General features: G+C 48.6%; 1 protein-coding gene and 1 long non-coding RNA gene across 11 annotated transcripts; one reads left to right on the top strand and one right to left on the bottom strand.

Moving 5' to 3' along the window:
* Positions 1-718: 718 nt before the first annotated feature.
* Positions 719-14,490, bottom strand: LOC113600631 (uncharacterized). Of its 10 annotated transcripts, none has more exons than XR_008292585.1 (8): positions 13,623-14,490; positions 12,198-12,332; positions 10,746-10,983; positions 9,786-9,955; positions 8,770-8,892; positions 2,774-2,930; positions 1,889-2,006; positions 719-1,804 (listed from the first exon to the last, which is right to left on the bottom strand). It is a non-coding gene; the product is annotated as an uncharacterized LOC113600631 (long non-coding RNA). The 10 variants fall into 10 exon arrangements; XR_008292589.1 differs by lacking the exon at positions 8,770-8,892 and having other exon boundaries at positions 13,623-13,854; positions 14,105-14,490; XR_008292584.1 differs by lacking the exon at positions 8,770-8,892 and having other exon boundaries at positions 2,723-2,930.
* A 57-nt stretch (positions 14,491-14,547) lies between these two features.
* On the top strand, positions 14,548-23,976 carry ODF1 (outer dense fiber of sperm tails 1). Its single transcript, XM_015078009.3, has 2 exons — positions 14,548-14,998; positions 23,414-23,976. Exons 1-2 carry the CDS (start codon positions 14,682-14,684, stop codon positions 23,844-23,846), a joined length of 750 nt encoding a protein of 249 aa, XP_014933495.1. The 5' UTR covers positions 14,548-14,681; the 3' UTR covers positions 23,847-23,976.
* The last annotated feature ends 730 nt before the right edge of the window (positions 23,977-24,706 follow it).

Here is a 24,706-nt window from a genome sequence, read left to right as displayed (position 1 = left end):
TCCAAGTGAGGCGCCCCCGCGTTAGCCATTTTACCCGTGATTTGAAATTCATTTCCAATACTAGGAATAGCAGTTTGTCACTTTCTCTGTTGTTTTTTTCCACAGACATATTAATATGGATGCGGCTGGCGGGTTCCAAGCTCTGAATTGTGCTCATTAAGTCACAGCTGGCTGGGAATACGTGTCAATCTATGCCTTTATTTCTCAAGCTGGTTTCGTAATGAAATTAAAATGGACTCCTCCAGACAGCCCCTTCCCAGCAAGCAAAGCAGCCTTACCCTCTGGGGAGTGGAGACCGTGTTCCGATGATGCTCTTTCCTCGGAAGGAACGCATATATAATTTCAGTAATTAAAACATTTAATTGGATGATCACCCTCACAAAAAGGAACCACTTGAATGAACCCTGGTGGGGGACCATTGCATCCAGCTGTTACAGCCGGGGCTTTCTGGAAGGAAGAACCCACCTGCTTGGGGGTGCTCCCTCGCCACTCACCATATACCGGTTTTCTGAGTGGAAGTGTCACTGGCCAGCCGGCCCCCAACATTACTCACTTTCCTCTGCGGGAATGCGTGGTTGGTTTCTAGAACTCGGTTTTTAGTTTTAAGAAGAGCTGTGGAAAAAGCTGATTCATTGTTTCTCCAGAGGAATTCCTTAAGGGAAGAGAATACCCTGAAGACTAGACGTTTCATGTAAAACTTTTTGCTGTAAATGAAACTAGCTAATATTAAATAAATCACCTGGTGAGCTTGTTGAACGAGGGGTTTCCCGGATCCACCCTGGACATTGTGTAACAGGAACCTGGGCAGGAGCCTGGGAATCAGGCTTTTTCACAAGCTCCTTGGGTGATTCATTTGCATCCTGAAGTTTGGGAGTCACGGGGCGGGGCGGGGGGTTGAGGGGGGCACCCACTCATCATCAGAGCAAAACTGGGGTGCAACGATGAGTCAGGGCATGATGTGCCTGACCTTCGACTGGGCGCAGCCGAGCTCCCCTGGCAGCCTCTGGGCTTCATTTGGAAATGACAAATTAGAAAATGATGTGGAATTGAGCTTCTCAAGAGGCAGGTAATCAGTTCACCCCCTCTTGGACCTCGGAGACAGCCTTTGTGTCCCTGGGTCATCAGGAAGGTCACCGAGACTTCCCATGTCTTCCGGGCTGAAGGATGACTGAGCAGAAGCCCTCAGACGTTGCCTGTCAACCAGGAAAACCCCAGCTGGCTCTGAACAAACACACAAGCTGCCTCGCAGGAGCCCCGCATATCCGCCGACACTTATGCAGCGGTTTCCAAAAGTCTGCCCCACCCAGGTTTCTGGGCCTCGGCTGCCTCCACCAGACCCACCTGGGGAGCTTATTCAACATACAGATTCCTGGGCCCCAACCCAGAGCCACGGATAGACTGTCTTGGAGGCTGGGCCTCGAAATCCATATTCATAGCAATCCTCCCTAGGGCTCTGGAACCCCTGCGAGCAGACAGCCCTGCTTGTTGGCTCCGAGGGTTATTAGGAATAAACCCACAGAGAAGGCAACGTAATGAAAAGAACATGGCAGGGGAACCGTGATTCTGCAGTCAGTGAAGTCTACCAGAAATCCTGATAAGGGGATGGCGATCGATGAGAACTGAAAAGAAAACGGGCCCTTCCAGAGAGATTGTGTAATTCACATTTGTTTTGCGCCCACTTAGCACCGGAGCTTCCAGAGAGGTGGGGAGTGGCATGGAGAAGATTCTAATTGCACCGGCTGCTGGTTCCTCTGAGAGATTTTTTTAAAGGGGTATTTCCAGTGACGTGCTGTCAGTGCGCGCTCTGGGGGAAAAAAAAGAATTAGTCTTGATTTCTACTGTTTGCTGGTTTCCCTTGGGTAAATACTGCCCCCATGGCCGTACCAACCTCCGACACGATATCACTGAGCATGAAGGTGAGAGGAGAGGCACAGATTAGGTCTCTCCACTGGCACAAGCCTGTTTCAGCACACCTCAGCCAGTCCCCAGATTCAAAGGAGATCTTCCTGCAAAAAAAAAAAAAAAAAAAAAAAAAAAGAATCCAGCAGTATCTGCAGGACCATCACCAAAATGTGCCATACTGGAACCCCCTGGGACCAGAACAGGCGGAGGGAGTAACTGGGCCCGAGGGCACACCAACTGCGCCATCGAGGGCGAGCTCTGCACCCAGCGGTGTGAACACCAGCCTGTTCCCCGCCAGGAGCTGATGCTTGATGCCCAAGCACGTGCTTCCTGAACAAAAAGTCAGCAGCCTGCCTACGGTGGAGCCCAGTTTCCTAGGAAAGTGGGGACATACAGAAGAAACAGGAACTAAGCATTTCAGGTCCCGGAAGTGGCTAGGGTTTTCTTTTTGACCTCGGCTAGTAATCACTCGGTAAAGACTCAGAGTTCACACTAAAGGAAATGGAGATGTTGCCTGCAGCCGTGGTATATGGATAGGGAGATTCTTCAACATTAGCTGCAGCCACAGGCAGGGGTGGGAGAGGTTGGTAGAACACATTCTGTACAACCTGAATTGAAGTGGAGTGCAAAATATCCAATTAATCATTCAGATTTGTGTCTAAGTAACCCCGATGCTCAAGTGTGAATTTGAAGTACTTTAAAGAACCGCTCTGGGGAGAGATGTGAAACCCATGATGGATATAAAATTGGCACATATTTTCCCAGGTAGGCTAACATGTGTTGGGGAAATGGAAAGAAAGCAGAGGTTTCTGGGAACTACCTCTTTTGCACGGGTGAAGAAACAAGGAAGAGACGAAAATGCAGATCTCACGTTAGATGGGAAACATCCTGGCCACTTTCGACCCTCAAGGGGAACTGGTTCCATAAGTGTGCCAACCAGATTTCGTGCACGAGATGAGGAGTAGAGAGACAGCAGGAAACATGGATGGCTTTGTTTTCAAGCTACTTCCGGTTCTGAGAATCCTAGCCTAGGGGTGGGAATAAGGCAAAGCTAGTAAAATACCATTAAAAACAAAAACAAAAACAGAGCCTGGGTGGCTCAGTCTGTTAAGGCTCAGGTCATGATCTCACGGCTTGTGAGTTTGAGCCCCGCGTCAGGCTCTGTGCTGACAGCTCGGAGCCTGCCTCAGATTCTGTGTGTCCCTCTCTCTCTCTGCCCCCCCCCCCCCCATTTGCACACTGTCTCTCTCTCTCTCTCTCTCTCTCTCTCAAATATAAATAAATATTTAAAAAAATTAAACAAAACAAAACAAAAATAAGCAAATGAGATCAATGGCATACATCTCTTCTCGGCTTGGTAGATCATCAGTGATAGCACACCGCCACCTTAAAATGGGCCACGGTAAGGACATTTACACCACAGTGCCTGGCAAATCCTGCAAATCGGGCCAATTGTCACTGGAGAAGCAGTCCTCACAGGTCTACCGCTGCAAATTATCCTGTTGAGAAGTCGGATCATAACCAAGTGCGTCGGTCTGGTCGGCTGCCGTAACAAAAGATCACAGACCAGGCAGCCGAAACAACACAAATTTACTTTCTCACGGTTCTGGAAACCAGAAGTTTAAGTTCAAAGTATCTGCAGGGTTGGTTTCTTCTGAGGCCTCCCTCCCGGGATTGCAGATGGCCGCCTTGTCACTGAGACCTCACGTGGCCTTTCCCCTGTGCACCTCCCTCGTGTCTTTTCCTCCCCCTTATAAGGACACCCGTCATATTGAATTAGGGCCCATGTATATGGCCTCATTTGACCTTAATGATCTCCTTATAGATCCCAACTTCAAATAGTCATATTGGGAGAAAGGACTTCAACATATGAATTCCAGGGGTGACAAAATTCAGCCCATTACACTGTATGACAGACACTTGGAGAGGACGCATTTTATTTTCAGGGCAGTGTAGGTACAGGAATTTCAAACCTGCTGGCATGGTCGGCCATGGGAAGGGGGTAATAATTTTGTGAATCAGAGGAACCTTCACTTTGGCTGTGGTCCTACTAGCAACATAAGTGTCAGGAAACACTCGTCTGCTCCCCGGGAGCCCTGGGAGACCTTGGTGCCAGGTCCTGCATCATTTACAACTTGGTGAAATAGAGAAAAAAGGGCAGCAGCTATCAGCCTTGTTCTTAAAGATGGAATCCCAGAGAAGCGCAGACTTTGAAATTTCCAGACCGAGTATTTACACAGGACGTGCTGAGCACTATCATAAGAGTAAAGGCTTTTTACAGCAATAAGGACTAGGCATGTGACATCAGTTGGTGCCATCAGAACAAAGCCCGGGACTCACTGAGAGCTATAGTGCAGACACTCTTTCTCATCCAGGCGTAACTCAGGAAACGTGTATCCTTGGTTACTAGTATTAGCCATCTTGTGAGCATAGGGGAAGAAGGCCTGAGCAGGAGGCCAACCCTCTGAGGAGGGCAGAGAGGGAAGAAGCCCAGAGAGGTGAAGCCTTGATCACACCATGCCTGCAGCCCTCCTGTACACACATGCAGATTATATGTGTTAATTATCTAAATTAACAAATCCCTTTTATTTTCTAGCCTCGTTTTCACTTTTACTGGGCTTTCTGTTACTCACAGTAAAAATAATCTTCTCAGGGATGATAATACAAGAGCGCTGTGTGTGGGAGGTGTGGGAGGCGGTTCAAGTAAGCTGTAGGTACCAGTTCAGTGTTTCAGTCACATTATCATACATCCATTCAAATCACTCACTATCCCCATCTCGACCAGCGAACGGTTCAAACGTGATTATGTACGCATATATCCCATGAGAGAGAAGAGGGGATGGTGGGAGGAGCAAGAAAGTCCTGCAGGACGGGGCTGTGGCAATAGAACTGGACGAAGTCTCCTTCAGTCGTCCCCTTGAAGGTGCCAGCGGTGTGGGAACCTTAGAACCCCCCCACAAGGATATGCCTGGGCTCAAAGTCGGGGAGGCTGGTCTCATCCTTTGGCGGTGCTGGCTATCGGCTGAGCAGTCCACAGCCAAAGGGGAGGAGACAGGTCCGGGGGGCGGGGCGGGGTGGGGGGGGTGTGGGTCTAACAGACACCCCTGCCTGCCTGGCGCTTCCTCCCCGCCTCTGCTTCTCTGCCATGAGCTGCAGCCTCTTGCGTGTTCTGTCAGTCCCTTCACCCAAACGATCCTCTCTGTCATCTGTGGTGTGACAGGCACTGTGCCGGGCGCTACGTGCACAGAGGTGCACGAGGCAGGCTTAGGCTCTGGACATGGGAGCACACTGTCACCACTGTGATGCATGCTTGAGGCAGGACAAGACACAGGAGGAGAGAGGAGGCGGACGCCCAGGGGAAGTGGTGTTTGAACTGAGATCTGAAGCCTGAGTAGTGTTAGCTAAGCAGAGGGGCTTGAGCATGGGTGACACAGAGCAAGCCGCTTGGCCAAGGCACCGAGGAAGAAGGAGCGAGGTGTGTGTTGATGTCTGCGGTCACTGCTCCCCTTCACTTTGGGAATGTGTCCTGTCACCCCCTCACCCAGCTCAGATGAGCCCCGGAGTCCTTGTTCGGTAGGGAGGGGGAGAGAGGCGAGGAGGAACTCAGAGGCTAGAGGGAGGGGGAGCAGGGGTGGCTGGGGGGATTGTTCAGGGACTTCAGTCCCCCATGAATGTAAAAACTAAATAAATAAAACCTTCAGGAGGCACCTAGGTAGCCCAATTGGTTAAGCATCCAATTTCCTTCCACTCAGGTCATGATCTCATGGGTTCAGGTTCGTGAGTTCGAGCCCCATATCTGGCTCACTGCTGCTGTCCGTGCAGAGCCTGCTTGGGATCCTCTGTCCCCCTTACTCTCTGCCCCTCCCTTCCCTCAAAAATAAACAGTAAAAAACAAAACAAAACAAAACAAAAAACCTTCAGTATATTGTTGAAAAAAAAAAAAAAACAAGAAAGTTAGAGACTGAGGGACTGAGTTGAGAAAGTGGAGTTTCCCGAATTAAGATCAGAGAGACGAGGCAACTCCAGGAGATGATAGAACCATCCCCTCACCCCCCACCCTCACCATCCCCCCACCCCCCCACCCCGCGACCATCCCCCCACCCCCCACCTGCAACCATCCCCCACCCCCCACCCTGACCATACCCCCATCCCCCGCCCGCAATCATCCCCCCACCCCCCCAACCCGCGACCATCCCCCCACCCCCACCCCCCACCTGCAACCATCCCCCACCCCCCACCCCCATTTCTCTGCTTCTGGCGTGAACTGTACTGCTGGGGGGGGGTGTGTAACTAGGACCCTGTGAAAAGCTGGGGCTTGGGGACAGATCTTTGAGAAACATCAGGAAAACAACACTCCAGTTTTGTTTATGTAAGAGATAAACACTTGTTTCCAAAACTAGGAGTAAATAAAATTTAAAAAGAGAAACATAAACTCAGGCATTATTAGTATTCTGACTATACCCTGGCTCTCTGGCCACCCAGATGCACCCCTGGAGGAGTAACTTAAACAGTAACAAACCACTCTTCTTTGGGTGGCGCCCACCCATGGTTGGGCACCCCCAGCCTTCTGCTGGGCCTTTTCTAGTTATTTAGGGGAGCTCTGCACAACTGTTCCCAGAAGCTCACAACGGCCCTCTCCGCCCCACTGCGAGTCTACTGCTCCAGCTCATTCTGTGGACGTTCCTGGTCCTCTAGCCTAGAAGCCACCTGCAGGTTTCTCGTCACCTTTCCCAGGGCAGTTCTGACATCCTAGCTAAGGGTGCCATCTCCTGGGACTCCCAGCATGGGTGCTGCCTCTGGCAGCTTCCTGGAACCACACTGCTCTTGGATGCCTCTGTTAGCACTGCTGGGGCCTCCTCGAGGCCTCCTGCTCTGGGCACATCTGGGGCCATTGCTGGGGAAGGGTGGAAGGCGACGGAGCTTTGCTCTGTGTCCCGGAGCCTTTGGCGCAACAAAGCTGTCTCCTGCTTCATGTCGAAGTAAGCAGACTATTTCCCTCCTTTTCTGTGTGCGATCCAAAAGTCGGCTGAGGTCCCCCTGGCCCTGGCTACTTAGAGGCTGGGTCCTTCTGCGCATGCCCACGGTGCCCTCTAAGATCCCTATAGAGGACTGGCATTCTCATGGTCATCCCGGGGCTTGGGCTTCTGGTGTCACCCACAGCTCATGGGTCCCTCGCCTGCTCCCACGTGCTATTTTCTGTTCTACATCAATGTGGCCCTGCCACGAACCTCAGCTTATTCTTTGATTTTTGTCAAAAAAAAAAACCCCTCCATTCACATAAGTGATCTGTGAGATGTGCTTGACATTACTGAACATTGAGGAGGGGGTGGAAGTTTCTATCCCACTAGCACAAATGCGTCCAGAGACTGGACATTTTCTAGTCCTAAAAATAACCCACTCCCGGGGTGCCTGACTCAGTCGGTTAAGCATCCAACTCTTGATTTCAGCTCAGGCCATGATCTCACAGTTTGGGGGCTCAAGCCCCGCACCGGGCTCTGTGCTGACAGTGCAGAGCCTGTTTGGGATTCTCTCTTCCCCTCTCTCTGCCCCTCTCCTGCCCTCTCTCTCTCTCTCAAAGATACATAAACATTAAAAAAAAAAAAAAAAGCCCGCTACTGATTGCATACGGGTACACACACTTGGCAAAACCGTTCAGCAGCGTCTGGTCGAGTTGAACACGTGCCCATCCACGGAGGAAGCACGCGTTTGCGCGACGCATTCAGGTCCCAGGTTACCACACGGCGATGAAGAGGAACAAAACACAACGGAGGTCCCAACGGAGATGAGACCACTGGAACGTTGACTCAGAGAAGTGAGATGTAAGAGGCAGATTTTTGTATATTTCCATTCACCTGAAGTTCAAAAGCAGGCAAAATGAGTGTTTGGCAAAACCAGAGAGCAGGCGGGGAGGCTAACGCTAAGAAAGAGGCAGGACAGGGACTTCTGGCATGCTCAGAACGCCCTTTTTCTTGATGTAAGTATGCGTTCTGTGGGTATGTTTACTTGTGAAATTCACCCGGCCGGATGCTCCTGATTTGTCACTTTTCAGTATGGATGTTATTCTTCAATAAAGAGTATGTTAAATAAAAGACCCTCCTGCCCGAGGAATTTTCTATTGGCCATGTTGGCCTGCACCTCACCTTCCTCCCTCTCCTCCCCCTTCCCGCTCATGTCTTGGACCCTGCAGGTCCTGTTTGTTGGTTTCTAAGGCACAAGGAGTGAACGGTCTCTCTGCCCTGGCTCCCGATCCCTCAGGGTTCACTCCTCTGACCCCTCTCCCCCTCCCCTTCTTGAACAGAGAGAGTTTCTTCCCTAAGGGAGATCCTTGTGCCCGCTTCCAAGAACGCCATCTCCCACTGGAAGTGTTAGGGGGGCTGGTGGAGGGGCAGGCAGCCCTGAAGGCCTGTGGTGGTCATGCCTGGGGCCGCAGGGATGGCCCCAGGCACACCCTTCTCCTCTGGGACTTGCCAGCTGGGCAGTCGTGCAAAGTGCCATCACTTTTGGGTGCTGCAGATCCCTCATCTGTGAAACAGTGACAACAGCCACCCCAAGGGGTTGACAGTGGGGACAGAATGCAGAAACACGTGACCAACACCTCGAATATTGCCCAGGATGCGTAGTTATCATTGCTGCTTAGAACCCTATCTTACAGAACAGCTAACGGAGAGAGCTGCTTTTTCCTTTTTTGGGGAGAGAGAGAGAGAGAGAGCTCAAATGAGCAAGGGGCAGAGAGAGAGAGGGAGAGAGAGAGAGGGAGAGAGAAGTGGGGCTCACCCGAAGCAGGGCTGCCATTGACCTTTGGAAGTTTGCTAGAAGAACAAATAAATGGGATAATAAGTTAGCAATGCATTAAAACAGGAGTCTCACCATTGGAAATTTGAAGGAGGACCTAGAAGTCATGGACTCCACAGCTAAGGAGGTTGACCCACACTGTCAGCCTCGATTTCTTAGTTCAAATTCCCTTAGTCCGTGTCCCCAGATGCTCAAGTCCTGGAAGAAAGAACCCAGCTGAGTAGCTATGGTTGGGGACCTCACTTGGTGCAGAGATTTAGACCTAGGATGGGAAGCAGGTCGCGTCTTAGAAGGACTCTTACCAGGGTCTCCCCAGATGTTCCCCCTGATGGGTGGGAGTGGGCTTTAGTTCTTTTATTTTGAGAGACAGAGAGCAAGCACAAGTAGGGGGCTAGGGGGGGCAGAGAAAGAGAGGGAGCGAGAGAGAATCCCAAGCAGGCTCCGTGCTGTCAGCACAGAGCCGAATGCTGGGACTGAACCCACCAACCACGAGATCATGGCCTGAGCCGAAACCCAGAGTCGGACGCTTAACCAACTGAGCCACCCAGGCGCCCTGGGGTTCAGTTCTTTGAGAAGGGGACCAACAGGTAGGCAGAGGCCTCAAAAGCTCTATAATAAAGTTCCACAATGTGAGGCTGACTTAAATGTTTTAGGGAAAGTGTAGTTATTGTGACTTTGAAGCGCCAAGGTACTGAATAACTTCCAGAACTATAAGTAAAGCAGTGATTCTCAACATGTGATCCTAAGACCCTTTCGGGGGTGTGAAGTGTTCTTCCTTTTTCAACTACACATTTGTGCAAAGCAAGATTCTCTTTTCTACTTAACACAAACGTACGGTGACAAAAGAGGACATATCACAACAGGCCGAAAGGCAGCAGGAGATATTTTAGCCATCCTCTATAAAGCCGAACATTGGAAAGATTTGTAAAAATGCAAAATGTTGCCACCATTTTCATTTTTTTGTTGTTATGGAAAACAGAGCTCCCATAAAAACGCATTATTTGTATTAACATGTAATGGGTTTGCTATTACTATTTTTAAGTGATTACAGAGTCTGTAATAATATGTACGTATTGATGAATAAGACCCACCTAACCTCCTCCTTGGGCTTCCTGTCCCTCAGCTCAGAGGGACCCTGGGTCTTGGCGTCTCTCCAGCTCTGGCATCGAGGGTCGTACCTTGTCCTGTCTTTGCTGGGTTTCTGCAGGGCGTTGAGAAAGAGTCAGGAATCTGAATATATTTCAGCTCCCAGGAGCTTTCCCTGCAAAGCCAAGTCAAACGAACATTAGGTCAAAAGAGGGATTTCCTTTTCATGTTCTCCGGTTAAAAGCAACCCCAGCTAGAGGCAGAAAAGCCACTGCCTTGTGGAGAACCATGGCGGAAACAGGTGGCATCTCCTTTGTGGGAATTATTTGTTCTGCATGCATCTTCCTTGGCATGAGTTGACAGAGAAAGTTCTTGCTTCTTTACAAAGTAAGCCCTCCACGCTGCGTGAGGGAAGGAATTCTTGGTAAGAGGTGTTCTTTTGGGAGAGAGGGGAAACTTGTTTCCTGAGGAAACAAGTCCTCCTGAGGACTGCATCTGCGTCCCTGAGGAGGCACTCAGGAAGCCGTCACACCCATGGCAGGGTGACTGTCGGTGGGACCCAGGGCAAAGCAGTTTAGCAAAGCACATTACTCCGTTTGAAGGACAAAATGTGCAGCAATCAAAGCTACAGGCGTATGGCTAATGACAGAAGCAGGAAACCCCCAAATCCTAATGTTCAAATGGAATTTCTCTTTCATCTTTAAGGTGAAGAGAGAAGAGAAATTGTCTTAAGGGTCACTGGTCTTTGAAGACACAGAGACTGGAAGCCGGCCGCCTGGGTGGAACCCTAGCTTTGCCACTTGGGGGTTGAACTCTGTGCCTCAGGCTCATCTGTAAAATGGGGATAGTCTCTACTTCATAGCGTTATCGTGAGGATTAGCCTGACACAGACAGACTCACGTACTCATTAAATGTAAACTATCATTACTGTTCAAGTAAGCATCTGTTAGGAGTTAGGCACTTACGTGGTGGTAGATGGAGAATAAACATTCTCGACCCCCTCAAACTAATCAGGACACTGTCTGCGGTAGAAGCAAGCCCTTCTGTGTCTGGCAGGCGTCCAAGGAAATGTCCTCTTATGTGTGAATGATTCCAGCGTGAAGTTCAAGGAAATGTTTTGGTCTCTGTCGTCATCAAGAACAATCCAGATTGGAGCTAACCATTTGTCTTGCAGAATTCAAGGGGAGGGGGAGGAGAAGGGAGCTGTGGGTACATGAGAGGGTGGGGGAAAGAGGAGTCAGAGCCTACCGCTGTCACAGACAACTCAGCGCTCAGGATGAGGCTCCTTAGTAGCCTTTAAAGCAGAAACACAGGACTGCATCTTGCTGAGGCCAGCCCCGCCATTTAAACTGGGCGTACTGTGGATAGACCACCACAGGCACTTTGTATTCCCACCTTCTTCTCCAGCCTGCATCCCCTGGCCCAGTTTTGACATTAAAGGCCCACATCCGGGAAATTATTCAGTCCCAGGCAAAGCAGGATGGTGATCACGAATACCATAGCCACTCCTCAAATCTTAACGAGGAAGTTTACTCATGTATATACGCAGCCTATAAAAGTCCCATGGTCCAGGTTCTATCTGGACATGAGCCAGGGTAAGATGGGAGCCTCCACAGACATACTGCTACGTGGGAAAGGGCCCCCACCTCCATGTTAGAGCCCATGGAAGCTCCTTGTGCTTATGCTTCAGGAGACTGACGGTAGGTCACTTCTGTGGGTTTCTGTAGAATCTGGTGAGCTTCTTCTCCTTCTGACCTGAATAGATCCCGTTTCCATCTGATCTTTAAAGGAGCCGTTAACCTTTGCTAAGTCACTTGAAATGATCTCAAAAATATGCTTTATGATGAAGAGTAAAATCACTGGCAGAATAGGATCACAAGAGAACCCTAGCTAAAATAAAGCTGTAACCAGCTTCATAATGTGCCATGTATATTCAGGTGTGTGTACTTAAATTCCTGAACCTGTGTATTTAAGAATCGAAAACCAAAAGCTTGCTTGTTTTAACCTTTGCTGACATTTGCTAAGGGATAGAATTCGTCGTGATATAAGAGTTCAGAAGTCTATCACTTGGAGCTAGAGAAATCTCTATAATTCCTGCAGTGGGCCCTCAGGAAAAAAGTGGGCCATATTCCTATTAACAGAGTTCACTCTTCGGAATTGGGTGGAATCACTCTTGAAAGACTTTAGCATTTGTCTATAGAGGAGGATGACTCATTTTTGCTTTGACATATCCCATGTGAGTCAGGGGCCAGCCTCCCATTCTAATACCTCCAGGGAAACTTATTTTCTTTACTAAGACATCTCATCTGCACAGAGAGGGGCCCCCTGGTCCATAGCTGGAGAACACTGGGGAATACTGGGGAATACTAGGCTTGGTCTAGTCATACACAAGGGACTTCAGTGTAGGAGGCTCTCACCTCTCTCTGAGTCATCATGAACTCCATCACTTCCTCCATTTCTTGTTATTGTTCCTTGAGTGATTCTACCTGAGCCCTCTTCTTTTCTCAATCTATTTCTTCTGCTGAATGATCTTGGCCACTCCAGGATTCCAGCTGTGTATGGAATTGTGACTCCTGAATTTCTATCTCTGGCCAAGCTTTCTTTGGAGTTTCAGACCCACTTATCTGCAGGCTATTCCACACTGCCACCTTAAAGTTGTCAGTACCTCGTATTCAGCATATCCCCCCAACTTACTTTTCTTCCTCAGTCAATGGCAACGATCCTGCCAAGCTAGAAACCTAGGAATCATTACGGATTCCTCCCTCACTCCGTCCTCATTCTGTGCACGAAGTTCTGTTTAATTCACTCATTTGTTCACTTAGTGAGTAAGTCTTGAGCCCTAGGCATTGCATTAGGTATCTAATGGTGAGCAAAAGTAGACGAGGTCCCTGCCTTCATAGAGCTCACAGTCTAGTCAGGGAAACAGAGAAACGATGTTATGAAAGGAGTATGCAGAGTTGTAAGTGCTTAGTTGGGGGACCAGGAGAGCTTCTCTGAGGAAGGGACCTTTAAGAAGAGATTTAAAGAATGCCTCAGGAGTTAACTAGATCAAGGGCATGGGGTGGGGAGTTTAATTTCTAAGCAGAGAGAATAGTGTATGCACAAGTCCTGAATGAGGTAGAATGAGTGAGACTTTGAGAAAGGCCATTGTGGCCGAAGCATAATGAATTATAGGAATAATGATGGGGGTGGAGATGGGGAGGTAGGCAAAGGCCCTATTATTCAGCATCTTTTTTCAATGTTTTTATTTATTTTGGGGACAGACAGAGACAGAGCATGAATGGGGGAGGGGCAGAGAGAGAGGGAGACACAGAATCGGAAACAGGCTCCAGGCTCCGAGCCATCAGCCCAGAGCCTGACGCGGGGCTCGAACTCACGGACCGCGAGATCGTGACCTGGCTGAAGTCGGACGCTTAACCGACTGCGCCACCCAGGCGCCCCCCTATTATTCAGCATCTTATAAGGATTTTGGCCCTTGCTCTAGGAGGACAGAAAAGGGTGGGTGGGATTGGGGCGGATGACAGATTTACACATGAAAATCACTCTGGCTGCCATGCGGAGAGTATATTGGATGTGCCTGAGTGGATGGGAGGGGAAGGTGACCCCACTGGGTTCCTTCTTGCCATCCTACAGCCATGATGCCCAGTCCAGACTTCGGCAGTCTTTGCTTTCCATCAGGAGTCACCTCTGCTGTTGTCCCCTTACAATACTGGGGACTCTATGCAGCTATCAGACCTTCCTTTCAGTTTCTGTCAACAGAAAAGAAAATTAGTCATTCTTCATTGTGCTCAGTGTTCAAACTCCTTAGCCGGCCCACAAGTCCCTTCAAACCTGGCTCTTACCTCCTTCTCTGGTTGCCACATCCAACCGCTTGTCCTCAAGTACGCTACGTCTTAAAAGGGGGATTTAAGAGCTGGAGAGCAGGTTGAGGGGAATGGCCCAGAGGAGTAGAAGTACCTGAACCAAAGCTGAGGCTGAGCCCAAGGTCCAGCATATTGATCCAGCTGAGAGTATAGGAAACTGGCCCAAATGAGGGTTTCAGGCAGTTGACTTCAAGCAACTTCAGGCAGTTGGCTACAAGAGTATCAAGGGTCAACGCTTGGGAATCCCTTGGGGACAAGGCATCTAGAAGCGTGGACACAGACCAAGGTGAAGTTGCTGGGAGGTGGTGACGGACAGGAGCCTGAGCACTAGGAGATGGGAGCTTAAGAGCAGGACCCCAGGCACTGGAGAACTGAGTTCTGAGACAGCAAGGATACCAGATAGCAAAGAATGGGCAGGACTCAGAGACTTGGGGCTAAGAAGGTCAAGGACAAAGGCTGACCTGAGATGACTTGGGAAGAAGAACCGCAGGAAAGCTCTGTGAAGAAAGCAAGCTTTTTACATGTAGAAATGTAGGGGTCAGAACAAATCCTAGAGTATAAGGGGCAAGGCTAGATGTCCAGTCAAGGCTGGAGCTGGAAGGGCATAGAGAAAGGAGCCAGGCAGCTCCTTCCATCACCCATACCAAGACCTTTGCAGCCGTAGCCAGGCCTAAGGACAGACACAAGCCAAGGACATTGACGGTCACCCCCATGAACCCCAAAGGGCCATGACTGCTTGAGGGGACCCATCCACCTTCAAGGTAAATGAAATCTCAACATTAGGATGGTTCTGCGAGTAGCTGTGTAACTCTAAGGAGGGCCTCTGGAGACCGTGACTGTGTGCAGTTCACATGGTAACCAGAAGACTATGACATACTTTGGAGGGTGGTGAGGTCATAGAACACAAGCTAGAAAGTAAGTGAATCATGTGGGCCTCATTTATTTTTAAAAGAAACTTCTGAGAAGAGCTTAGAACAATTTTTCCCCCCTGAGTGCCATTTCCCAAAGGTACTCACAAAACAATAAGGTGTGACTGTAATGGCTGCACTGAGTTGTCTTTTGGACAGTGTTAGAAGGGACATAAAGAAGGTGGACCGAGAACTAAGGCAGTTGAGATGCATCGACGAATGCACGCGATGCCTCTGCGACTTGTACATGCACCCATACTGCTGCTGCGACCTGCACCCCTACCCGTACTGCCTGTGCTACTCGAAGCGAGCGCGCTCCTGTGGCCTGTGCGACCTCTATCCGTGTTGCCTGTGTGACGTCAAGCTTTACTGCCTGCGACCATCTCTCAGAAGTTTGGAGAGGAAAGCCATTAGAGCCATAGAAGATGAAAAGAGAGAGCTTGCCAAGTAAAAGCACGTTTTAAGATTTTTCATAGCCGGTGTATTAACCTTCTGAGCTGAAATGGGGTTGGGGATGCGACAGCTGGTACCCGGACAAAGACGACAAGGGCTCAAGATAATAACTCTGGTGATTTAGCAAAGATTTAAGAACAGAAGAGTAAATGGGTCCAGGACAGGCACCGTAAGATTCTCAAAACACAACGGAATGATGTCGATTGCCAAGGTTGTGTTGGTTTATGGTAGGAGTGCCAACATGATAAATAATGCGGCTTTAATGAGGGAAAGAAATAGGAGGTGTCATTCAAAAGCTATTGGAAGGAGCAAACTCAACATTTTTTCTGGTTACGAGTAAAGTGATTTGAGTAGATTTGGGCTTACAGAAATGACTACGGGAGAAGCAATAACAATTGATCAAATCCTTAATGTTCGCCAGAGGCTCTAAGAGCAGGGGAGAAAATTGAACAACAGAGGCGTTCCCTCGGTTTTGTAGGAGAACCCTTCTCCCATGCCCCAACCCCAGGCCCACTCAAAACCCATCCGGAGCTGGGCCTGTTACCTCGGCGCCCTCTCCGGCAGTAGCAAAAGTTGTGCTCCTGAACTACAGACCTGAGAGTCGCAGCTTTCAGAACAGAGTCGAGAGGGTTTTAATTGAATTGGGTAATGTTTAAAGCCACTTTTTACAATTTTGTTTGATTGCATTTCCTTTTATGGCCTGGAGAAGGTTTTCTAACTTTCCGCTACATGCCATCCGGTCTGGTACAACGGACGAAAACAATTGTTGAAAGTACTGTCCTCTGGTTAAATAAATTATGGTACGTCTATACACTAGGATGCTAAGTAGATGTAAAGCAGGCTGATGAAGTATTATATGTGTTGATGTATTACATGAAAAAGGCAAGAAAAACTACTTAATATGCTACTACTTTTAAAAAGATGGGCACAAATGGATGATAGATTTTTTGGTTGAAATATACTTGACACGTAACATTGTGCAAATTTACAGCGTGTTTGATACATTTCTATATTCTAATGATTGCCATTGTAGTGACAATTAGCACCTCTCCCGTGTTCCATAATTATCATTTCCTTTTAGTGGTTGGAATATTTACATTCTAGTCTCTTAGCAAGTTTGATGATTATAATGCAACATTGTTGTCTGTATTTACTATACTGTGCACTAGATCTCTGAGACTTATTTACTACTCATTGCAAGTTTCTATCCTTAAACAACATTGTTCCTATCCCAACAATCAATTAATAGGTTTTGAGACTGACGTGCTGCCTTCTGTGCTAAGGAGGCAGGTGATAGATTAATAGATTAGATAGATAGGTAGGTGGATGGATAGATGGATGGACAGATGGAGAGATAGAGTCTGAGACAGAGACAGATACTTGATAACAGTGACCAGGATGTTCCAGAAGAAAGGACAATAGGGCAACTATTGTCCAAGTCATCAGTCACCACGATCAGGAATGGACCTCTGACAATAGTCTGGGATGGGGCTATTGCGTTTAAACAAATCTACACTCAATTTGAAACAGTTTTTTGTTTTCTTTTTAAGATTTTATTTTAGGGGCGCCTGGGTGGCTCGGTCGGTTAAGCGTCTGACTTCGGCTCGGGTCATGATCTCACGGTCTGTGAGTTCGAGCCCCGCGTCAGGCTCTGTGCTGACAGCTTAGAGCCTGGAGCCTGTTTCAGATTCTGTGTCTCCCTCTCTCTCTGCCCCTCCCCTGTTCACGCTCTGTCTCTCTCTGTCACAAAAATAAATAAACGTTAAAAAAAAAATTAAAAAAAAGATTTTATTTTAATGTTTATTTATTTTGAGAGAGAGAGAGAGAGAGCAGGGGAGGGGCAGAGAGAGAGAGAGGGAGTGAGAGAGAGAAAGAACCCAAAGCAGGCTCCACACTGCCAGCGTAGAGCCCAACTCAGGGCTCGAACACACGGACTGTGAGATCATGACCTGTGCTGAAATCAGGAGTTGGATGCTTAACCGACTGAGCCACCTCTGTGCCCCTGAAATAGTTTTTATTTTTTACTGCTCAGAGTATCAAGTTATATAAGTTTTGCACACTGGGAGTTAGGAATTCCTTCTTTAATTGGTCTACATGAAGGGTTACTTATGAGCAGGCCTGTATCTACTGTCTTTGTGCCTCTGAATCCTTGAATACCCTTGATCCAAGTTCTTCCAGCCTTTGTCTCCTGACTCGCCCTCCTCCCCAGACTCTTCAGATAAGGGTGCCTCTGTGTTGTCCACCCCCTGGGTGCCCTCCACCAGCTCTAGGACTCCCTACTTCTTGGCTTGCAATAGACACAACCTCAAACTTACTTCTCGGCAGTGTGGTTTATATAAAAGATGATGCTTTCTATGCGTTGTGATACTTCTCCTGACAATGTCTGGGTTTTGCTGACTTTTTTCCTGTGCCTGAGGCAGTATGGGAAGCTGGTGATGTCTTTACATTAATTCCCTGGTCTCTGAACTGATAACGCTGAGTCCTTTCTGGAAATGACCTCAGTCTTGCCTGCTGTGTCTCCTCCCAGCCACTTTCCTCCCATTCATACCACCTTGTGAAACCCTCCTATGCTCTATTTCTGATAGCTTGACATTTCACTATCCAGAAAGGCTTTGTGTTGTTACCTGCAAACCTAAATATTCAATTTTCCTGACCATGGATGAAAATGTTGAAGCCTGATCCAGCCCCAATCCCAGAGGACTCCTACTATTAATATTTTTTTCTTCCAGTGAAATGCCTCTTTTTCCTTAGTTCTCAGCTAGCTCCCAATCCATGACTAAGTAGATCCAGAAATATCATGTTGATTCACTTTTTTTAAACAATCTTTGCTGTGAAAACTTGCCCAAGGCTTTGTGGGTTTAGAAGTCATATTCACATGATCTTCTATCCCTTTAAAGAACGCTAACAGTTTGGTTAGGTATGACATGCCCTTTCTGACATTGTCCTGAAGGTTCTTTGTCCAACAGGAAAGATTCCCCAGTCTATAGCTGCCATTACCCCATTGGAATTGTCTTTCTGTCTGAGAGTCAACCTGCTCTTTTAACAACTGGTTAAGAAGGCTCATTTCTCCCATAAGTTTCCTGAGCATTCCCGCGTGTATGTTAGTTGATTGATGAGTGTGTGTTGTACGTGTGTGTTTTTAGACCAGGTATAGAAGGTCCAATCCATTTCCATTGTTTACCTAGCACCTTGGCAGTATCTTCCTTAGTAGAGACTCAAGTAAGTACTTCCATTGTTTTTTTTTTTTTTTTTTTACCTTCTTTGATATTCTCTTTTCCTCCCCCAACTACCCTTTGCACCGCAAGCACTAGCAATTTCCCTGACTCTTCCTTCCTCTTCTGGATTTAGAGGGACTACGGTGACTGAATCTGGTTCCCTTTGTAAGAAGCCATGCCACTAGCCTGTCTTAAGTTTGCGCCCGATTCACTACCACACTTCGTGGGCTTCCCTTTCCTCTATACCGAAGGGGCACAGACAAATGCACACCAGCCCTCCCTCAGCCCTGCCCTTAGGGGTTGACCATCTAATGGATGGAGCCCCCTTCTCAGCTCTGACCCCCGGTGCCTTGCAGACAAATGCTGGATTTGCAGCTGAGCTGGAGGGGCTCATTGGGCTCAGGCTCGCACCCTTTGCTGCTTAATACCCAGAAACTCAGCCTGATTTCCTCCACTCACCCAACTATCTGTGATGGGTCTGAATCTCCCTTGAAAATCCCCACGTGAGGGGCACCATCTTCTGCAAACTTCAAAAACTGGCCCTCTCATTTCGTTCCTTGTTTACCCCTTCCTGTTCTAAGACCAAGGTTTTCACCGACTCACTCTTATTTGGTGAGGCTTATGACAGCCTCTTGGTGAGTGCTTTGTGGGCCCAGCTGTACCTCAGGGAACTCTTTCTACCTCCCCATGCTCTGACCCATAGGCCAGGGCAGAGCAGTCTCTCCCTCAGAGTCCCTGCAGAGGGGGAAGAGAGTGTGGCCCCTTGTTACCCCTCCCCATAATTCCTTCATACCCACAGGTCTCCGAGCCCAGTCACCCCAGGGGGTAGGGGCAGGAATGGCTGTCCATCTAGGCCAAAGGCATGTCTATTATCTGGTTTCGCCTTATTGGTTAATGACACAGGACTTGAGGCTGGGTCACTTAAAGCCTCAGGTTTCAGGGAAGTCTGAGGAAGGTGGAGCCCGGTCCAGCCTGATAAAGACACTCACCCTTTATCGAGCGAAAATTATGTGCCGCCTTTCGTCTTCACCTGATCCTTGTGACGTCTTGGCTGTTTTAGAGACGATGAAACAGATTCAGGAGCAGTGTTCTTGACCACTAGGAGCTGGGAAAGCCAGATTTGCCCGAGTCTGGGATTCCTGTGCTTAACCAGCCCGTCAGTGGTTCTCAAAGAATGGGCTCGGGACCAGCATCAGGTGGAACTGCTTAGAAAGGTGAATTCTTGGCTCCTCCCTCAAGCCGCTGAGTTGGAAACTCTGGGGGTGGGGACCAGCACCTGTGTTCTAACAAGCACGGCTGGGGCCTCTGATGCCCCTGTATTTGCTACCCTGCCCCCGCGGAGTGACACTGTTCTTCAATATCATCCAAAAGTCAGAAGAGAGACAAGGCAGGAAAGGGGAAGAGACAGAAGGAAGAAGAGAAAGGGAAAGATGAGTTGGAAAGGAGGAATAGAGTTTGGTGGGTCTTTGGAAGGGGTCTAAACTTAGGAGAAAAAGCACAGTACTCCAAGGCCTACCTCCCTTTGGTCCTGGGTGGAGATAGGCCTCTTTTTGACACCTTCATTATTTCATTCAGCACCAGGCTGAAGCTCACTTATGGCTTTGGGAAAATGGCTGACCGTACAGCTCGCCGTTGCCGAGGGCAGTATGTTGCACATTCGGGAGCTTGGTGATGGTACACTCAGTGAACTGCAGCTCGAGTAGTGAGAAGATGCGTATTCCCGAGTGGCAGTCATGGACCCCATCTGTCCACTCGCTTTCCCTCAGCTTCCCTGAGAGGATTCTGCAACGAGCCAGGAGGCTGATTTCCCTATGTTTGCTGTGGCCAAGCTCCAGCCTCACAATAACAATTATAGGAGGCAACCTCCCCCCCGCCCCCCACCTTTGCCCAGAACACTACAGAGCCATGGAAAATCCCTTGTGGGGTGATAGGTACCTGGCCAGACAGGAGTCAGTTAAATCTGACAAGTAAAATGTGGCTCCTGCAATTTCTCCTAAAGCCACCCCACCCCACAGGTAAGCCCTGACCAAGAAGCAAAAGGAAGGAGACACCTCCCTTTCCCTAGAATTTTTAGGCAATTCCCCAAAGACTCAGATTTGTGAGACCTCTGTGCAGCTGCCGCAGGGGCAAAGGGGCCAGAGTGACCCGGCCAGAGAAAGAGGGGGAATCTGAACAACAACAACAACAACATGCAATTGCACTCCAAGACTTCAGATTGATGACAGGAGGAGAAGGATCTGGAAGCCCACTTTGGCTTGTAGAACTGGCTCCCAGATCCATATCTGGGAGGGCAGGAGGCCTTCAGCAGAATCAGTTTAGCAGTAGTGAGGGGTCCTGGCACCCCTGCCTGGGGTCCTTGGTCCTGTTTTGTGAGGACCTTCGTGGTCCTTCGTGTCAGGGTTTGAGGTTTCTCATTCCACGGCCACACCATGGGAGGTTCCGGAGAGATCCAGGGGCACCCATTCTGCTCTCTGTTTCACTCTTGCCTTTGGCTGTTCAGGCTTCCCGGTCCTGGCCCATCCAGAGAGGGCGCGGGACATCTTTGTGAGCTCCTCTCTGCCCATCCAGGGAGAGTAGAGTGCGTTTTCTCCCGTTTTGTTTTTTCCACAGAGATAAAGACCTTTTTTTTTTTTTTTTTTAAGTCCAGTTCTCTTCCTTTCTCCTTAGTATGGCCCGTGGGTACCCTGGAACACCCAGGGCCTGAAAGACATCTGTACCCCATGCTCCCCAGGTTCCTTGGGGCCGGAGGCAGAAATGCAGCTCAGTGACCCTCACAGTCCTCTGGGTGCCTTGCGCAAGTTGTTTCTGTTGGCCTTGGTGTCTTCCAGGACAGCAGTCCATTGCGTCATTTTGCAAATTAGCCTCTAAGAGCCTTGCTTCGGAACCTTTGGTACAAGGGCTCACGCTTGTTAAGCCAACCATGTGAAAAATACAGATTCAGATCAGTACGTAGAGCATGACTTCATAAGAACACACACAAGAATCTACATATGTATGTAGAAATACACACACAGAGGAAAATCGAGCACCAAAATGTGAGATGCTCTGTACGATTACGGGTATTTTGCGACCTATTCCATTTTTTTTTTTTTTTTTTTTTTTTTTGCTTATCTGTATATTTTCTAAGTTTTCTACAATGAACTCATATAACTTCTTTAACAAAAAGCAGGGTATAAACAAAATTCAGCCTAAAAGGCAAGAACTAAAAAGGTATCTCAAACCAATCATCCAATTGCAAAGTTCAGACTTGTCAAACTGGAAGAAGTTCTAGAAATCACATGCTCCAAAACCTTCCTTTGGAGGCCAAGTGTTGCAAGATGTGCCAGGAGTGTCTCTTAGAACACGGAGTTTTTAAAAAAAAAATTTTTTTATGTTAAAGGATAAAAAGAAGACCATTTCAGAACATTAGGTTGTCTTTGGAAGGATCGCCAAGTAGAAAGAAAATGGACCCTAGGGAAAGCCAGAGCACATAAGGCTAATGCCGGGCTGCCCAACCTGTGTGCCAAGCACTACAATAAATCCTTTTCATTCATTAACTGATTTAAACCTCCCAAACCCTAGAAGTAGGTTACTACTCTTGTCCCAATTTGACAGATGAGGAAACTGAGGCACAGAGAAGCGAAGTAATTTGTCTACGCGGCAGAACCAACGCTTGAACCCGAATGCTCTGGCTCCAGAGCCTGTGCCCTTAGGCACTTTGTGTTACTAGTTCTCGACACACCACGGGTGTTCAATTAGCCTGAGCTGCTGTTGTTATTTTGTTATTATGAAGGATTCACACAGGACTGTTGAGCGGCAACAAGGCAACTCTATAGGGACCCCGGGGACCCGTGTTTGCCGCTCCAGGGGCCGCAGACAGTGGTATTTAACAGCTAGCCACGTGGGGGGAGACAGGAGATAAAAAGCCCTCATTTGTAGAGTTTTCCCATTTCCATAGTATAAATACCCCATCACATGGATTTCAAGGGTCAACAGGAGATCAGGGGGTAGGAGGGGGCCAGGGAGGTACACAATTAGCCCTTGCACGCTGATGGGACCCGGATCCGGTTCACGACCCCTCCAAGCTCACTGTTCCAGAGGGTGCCAGCCATCCAGCATTTGGAGCAGTCTCACAGTGGCAGAAAGAGACAGGCCCCGGTGGGCAGGGCAGAGTCAGGGCACTTTTGCCTTGTCATTCGTTGATGGAACTTTCAGGCTGGGTCTGTGTGACAGCCCAGGGTGGCTCCAATCTTGTGGGTAGCAGGGCTGGGTTCTGAGGCTGAAAGACATCTTTATAATGATTTTAAATGATATCTTATTAGTTGCATCCCCTTAAAAAATCTCTTAAGAGTCTACATATAATAGTAGTAATAATAACGATCACAGTAATAATTAAGCAAGACTTCTAACGCACTAAGCACAATCTTAAGCAACGCTCATCATTTCATCTAATCTTCCAAAAAACCTATGGTGTAGGTACTGTTATTATTTCCATTTTACAGATGAGGAAACTAAGGCAAGTTTCCACAATTAATAAAAGGAGGATCTGGGATTTAAATGCAAGAGAAAGATCTGGAACTTCCAGCAACCATCTGTTGTTAACAGAGGTTTACCTGTGGCAGAATGCGATTTACACGGGTGGACTCTCAGTGTTTCCTTTATACACTTGGGGAAAAGTTTGACTTTTCAGAATGACTAGTGTTCCTTTTACTATTTAAAAAAAAAAAAAAAAAAAAAGAGAGAGAGATCAGGCGCCTGGCTGGCTCAGGTGGTAGACTATGTGACCCTTGACCTTTGATCTGAGTTCAAGCTCCAAGAGGGGCCCAGGGCTAACTTAAAAATATATATATATATAGGGGCACCTGGGTGGCGCAGTCGGTTAAGCGTCCGACTTCAGCCAGGTCACGATCTCGCGGTCTGTGAGTTCGAGCCCTGCGTCAGGCTCTGGGCTGATGGCTCAGAGCCTGGAGCCTGTTTCCGATTCTGTGTCTCCCTCCCTCTCTGCCCCTCCCCCGTTCATGCTCTGTCTCTCTCTGTCCCAAAAATAAATAAACGTTGAAAAAAAATTAAAAAAAAAAGAGGGTGTACTACTTAAAAAAAAATATATATATATATATAATAATAATAATGAAAAACAGATCAAAATATTGCTTCTCAAGCTGTGTCTGAGATCTGAGCTTCTTCCTCCCACCCTCTCCTTTTTTCTAACTTCCAGATTGAGAAGAACAACAAATAGAATTCTGGCCTCCTCTTGCTGTAGCAGTAACATTTTAGGATCGGTAAACGTGTGCGGCTTTGAACCGGATCAAGTCAAAGTTCGGGTGAAGGACGGAAAGGTGTGCGTGTCGGCAGAGCGGGAGAACAGGTACGACTGCCTCGGGTCGAAAAAGTACAGCTACATGAACATCTGCAAAGAGTTCAGCCTGCCGCCCTGCGTGGACGAGAAAGACGTGACGTACTCCTACGGGCTCGGCAGTTGCGTCAAGATCGAGTCTCCCTGCTACCCCTGCACCTCTCCCTGCAACCCTTGCAGCCCCTGCAGCCCCTGCAGCCCCTGCAGCCCCTGCAACCCCTGCAACCCCTGTGACCCTTGCAGCCCCTGCTATCCCTGCGGGAGTCGCTTTTCCTGTAGGAAGATGCTTTTGTAAAGCGTAGGAACGCATGACTTAGTGAAAGGCACCTACTCCAGTCAGGCAGCTCTTCCAGTGTTTCTCTCCCCTCTTCCCGCGGCCCACGTTAGTTAAGTCGGTAGGAAACTGAATACATAACTGCAATCCACCCGCGCTGTGTGCAGGTCTCTTGGTTCAATCGCTGCGGGAACCCTGCCTGGTGGGTGGGCGTAGGACTGGCTGTGGGGCACGAGAGACGAGCTGGGGAGGTCTGTCCTCTCTGAGTCCTCCTCCGCACCAGGTACCGCCAAATCCCAGGAAGAGAGAGTTTCTGGGTGGGCATCCCCACACTGTTTTTCCAAAAGATCCAGTGAAATGGCCTAGCCCACAAACCAAACTGGGAAAGCAGACACGGAGACTCGGTAGGTAGAAGGCAAGCACTGTAAAAGCTGCCGCGGTGGGAAGCACCGCAGAGTGTGGCTCGGCCCGCGAAATGGGCCGGGGTTTAACTGGGGCAAAGATCGGAGTGCCAAGGCGCGGGACTGAGGGGAAGCGTGTCCACGGACCGAGGGTGGGGTGTCCCCAGGCAGCTTTCGTTTCTCAACACAACTGATTGGGGAGAACGGCCAGCTCGGGTTCAGGATGGTGTGCAACCTCCCTGTGATTTATTTCAACTATCTGCTCTTCTCAATCCCTGAAACTTCTTGTAGGCACAGAAGTTCAGTTCAAAGTTCATGAGTGGAGAAATACAGCTTTCCCAAAGTGCTAGCTAGCACAGAATGATAGCCTAATTCACCTGAATCGGATCCTCATGGACATGCCCATGAGCCATCCATGATTGCCAAGACAGAAATAAGTGCGAAGGAGGAAGGAGCCCTTGGGGAGGGATCAGAATGAGA

This window comes from Acinonyx jubatus, chromosome F2 (assembly GCF_027475565.1).
Source record: "Acinonyx jubatus isolate Ajub_Pintada_27869175 chromosome F2, VMU_Ajub_asm_v1.0, whole genome shotgun sequence".
In the NCBI taxonomy this organism is placed as follows: domain Eukaryota; kingdom Metazoa; phylum Chordata; class Mammalia; order Carnivora; family Felidae; genus Acinonyx; species Acinonyx jubatus.
This window is presented reverse-complemented; position numbering and strand designations above follow the sequence as displayed.

Excerpts from the sequence above, each read along its gene's own strand:
- ODF1 (XM_015078009.3), top strand. The coding sequence starts at position 14,682 with ATGGCTGCACTGAGTTGTCTTTTGGACAGTGTTAGAAGGGACATAAAG. Across the intron at positions 14,999-23,413 it reads GAAAAGAGAGAGCTTGCCAA|ATTGAGAAGAACAACAAATA; the intron begins GTAAAAGCACGT and ends TCTAACTTCCAG.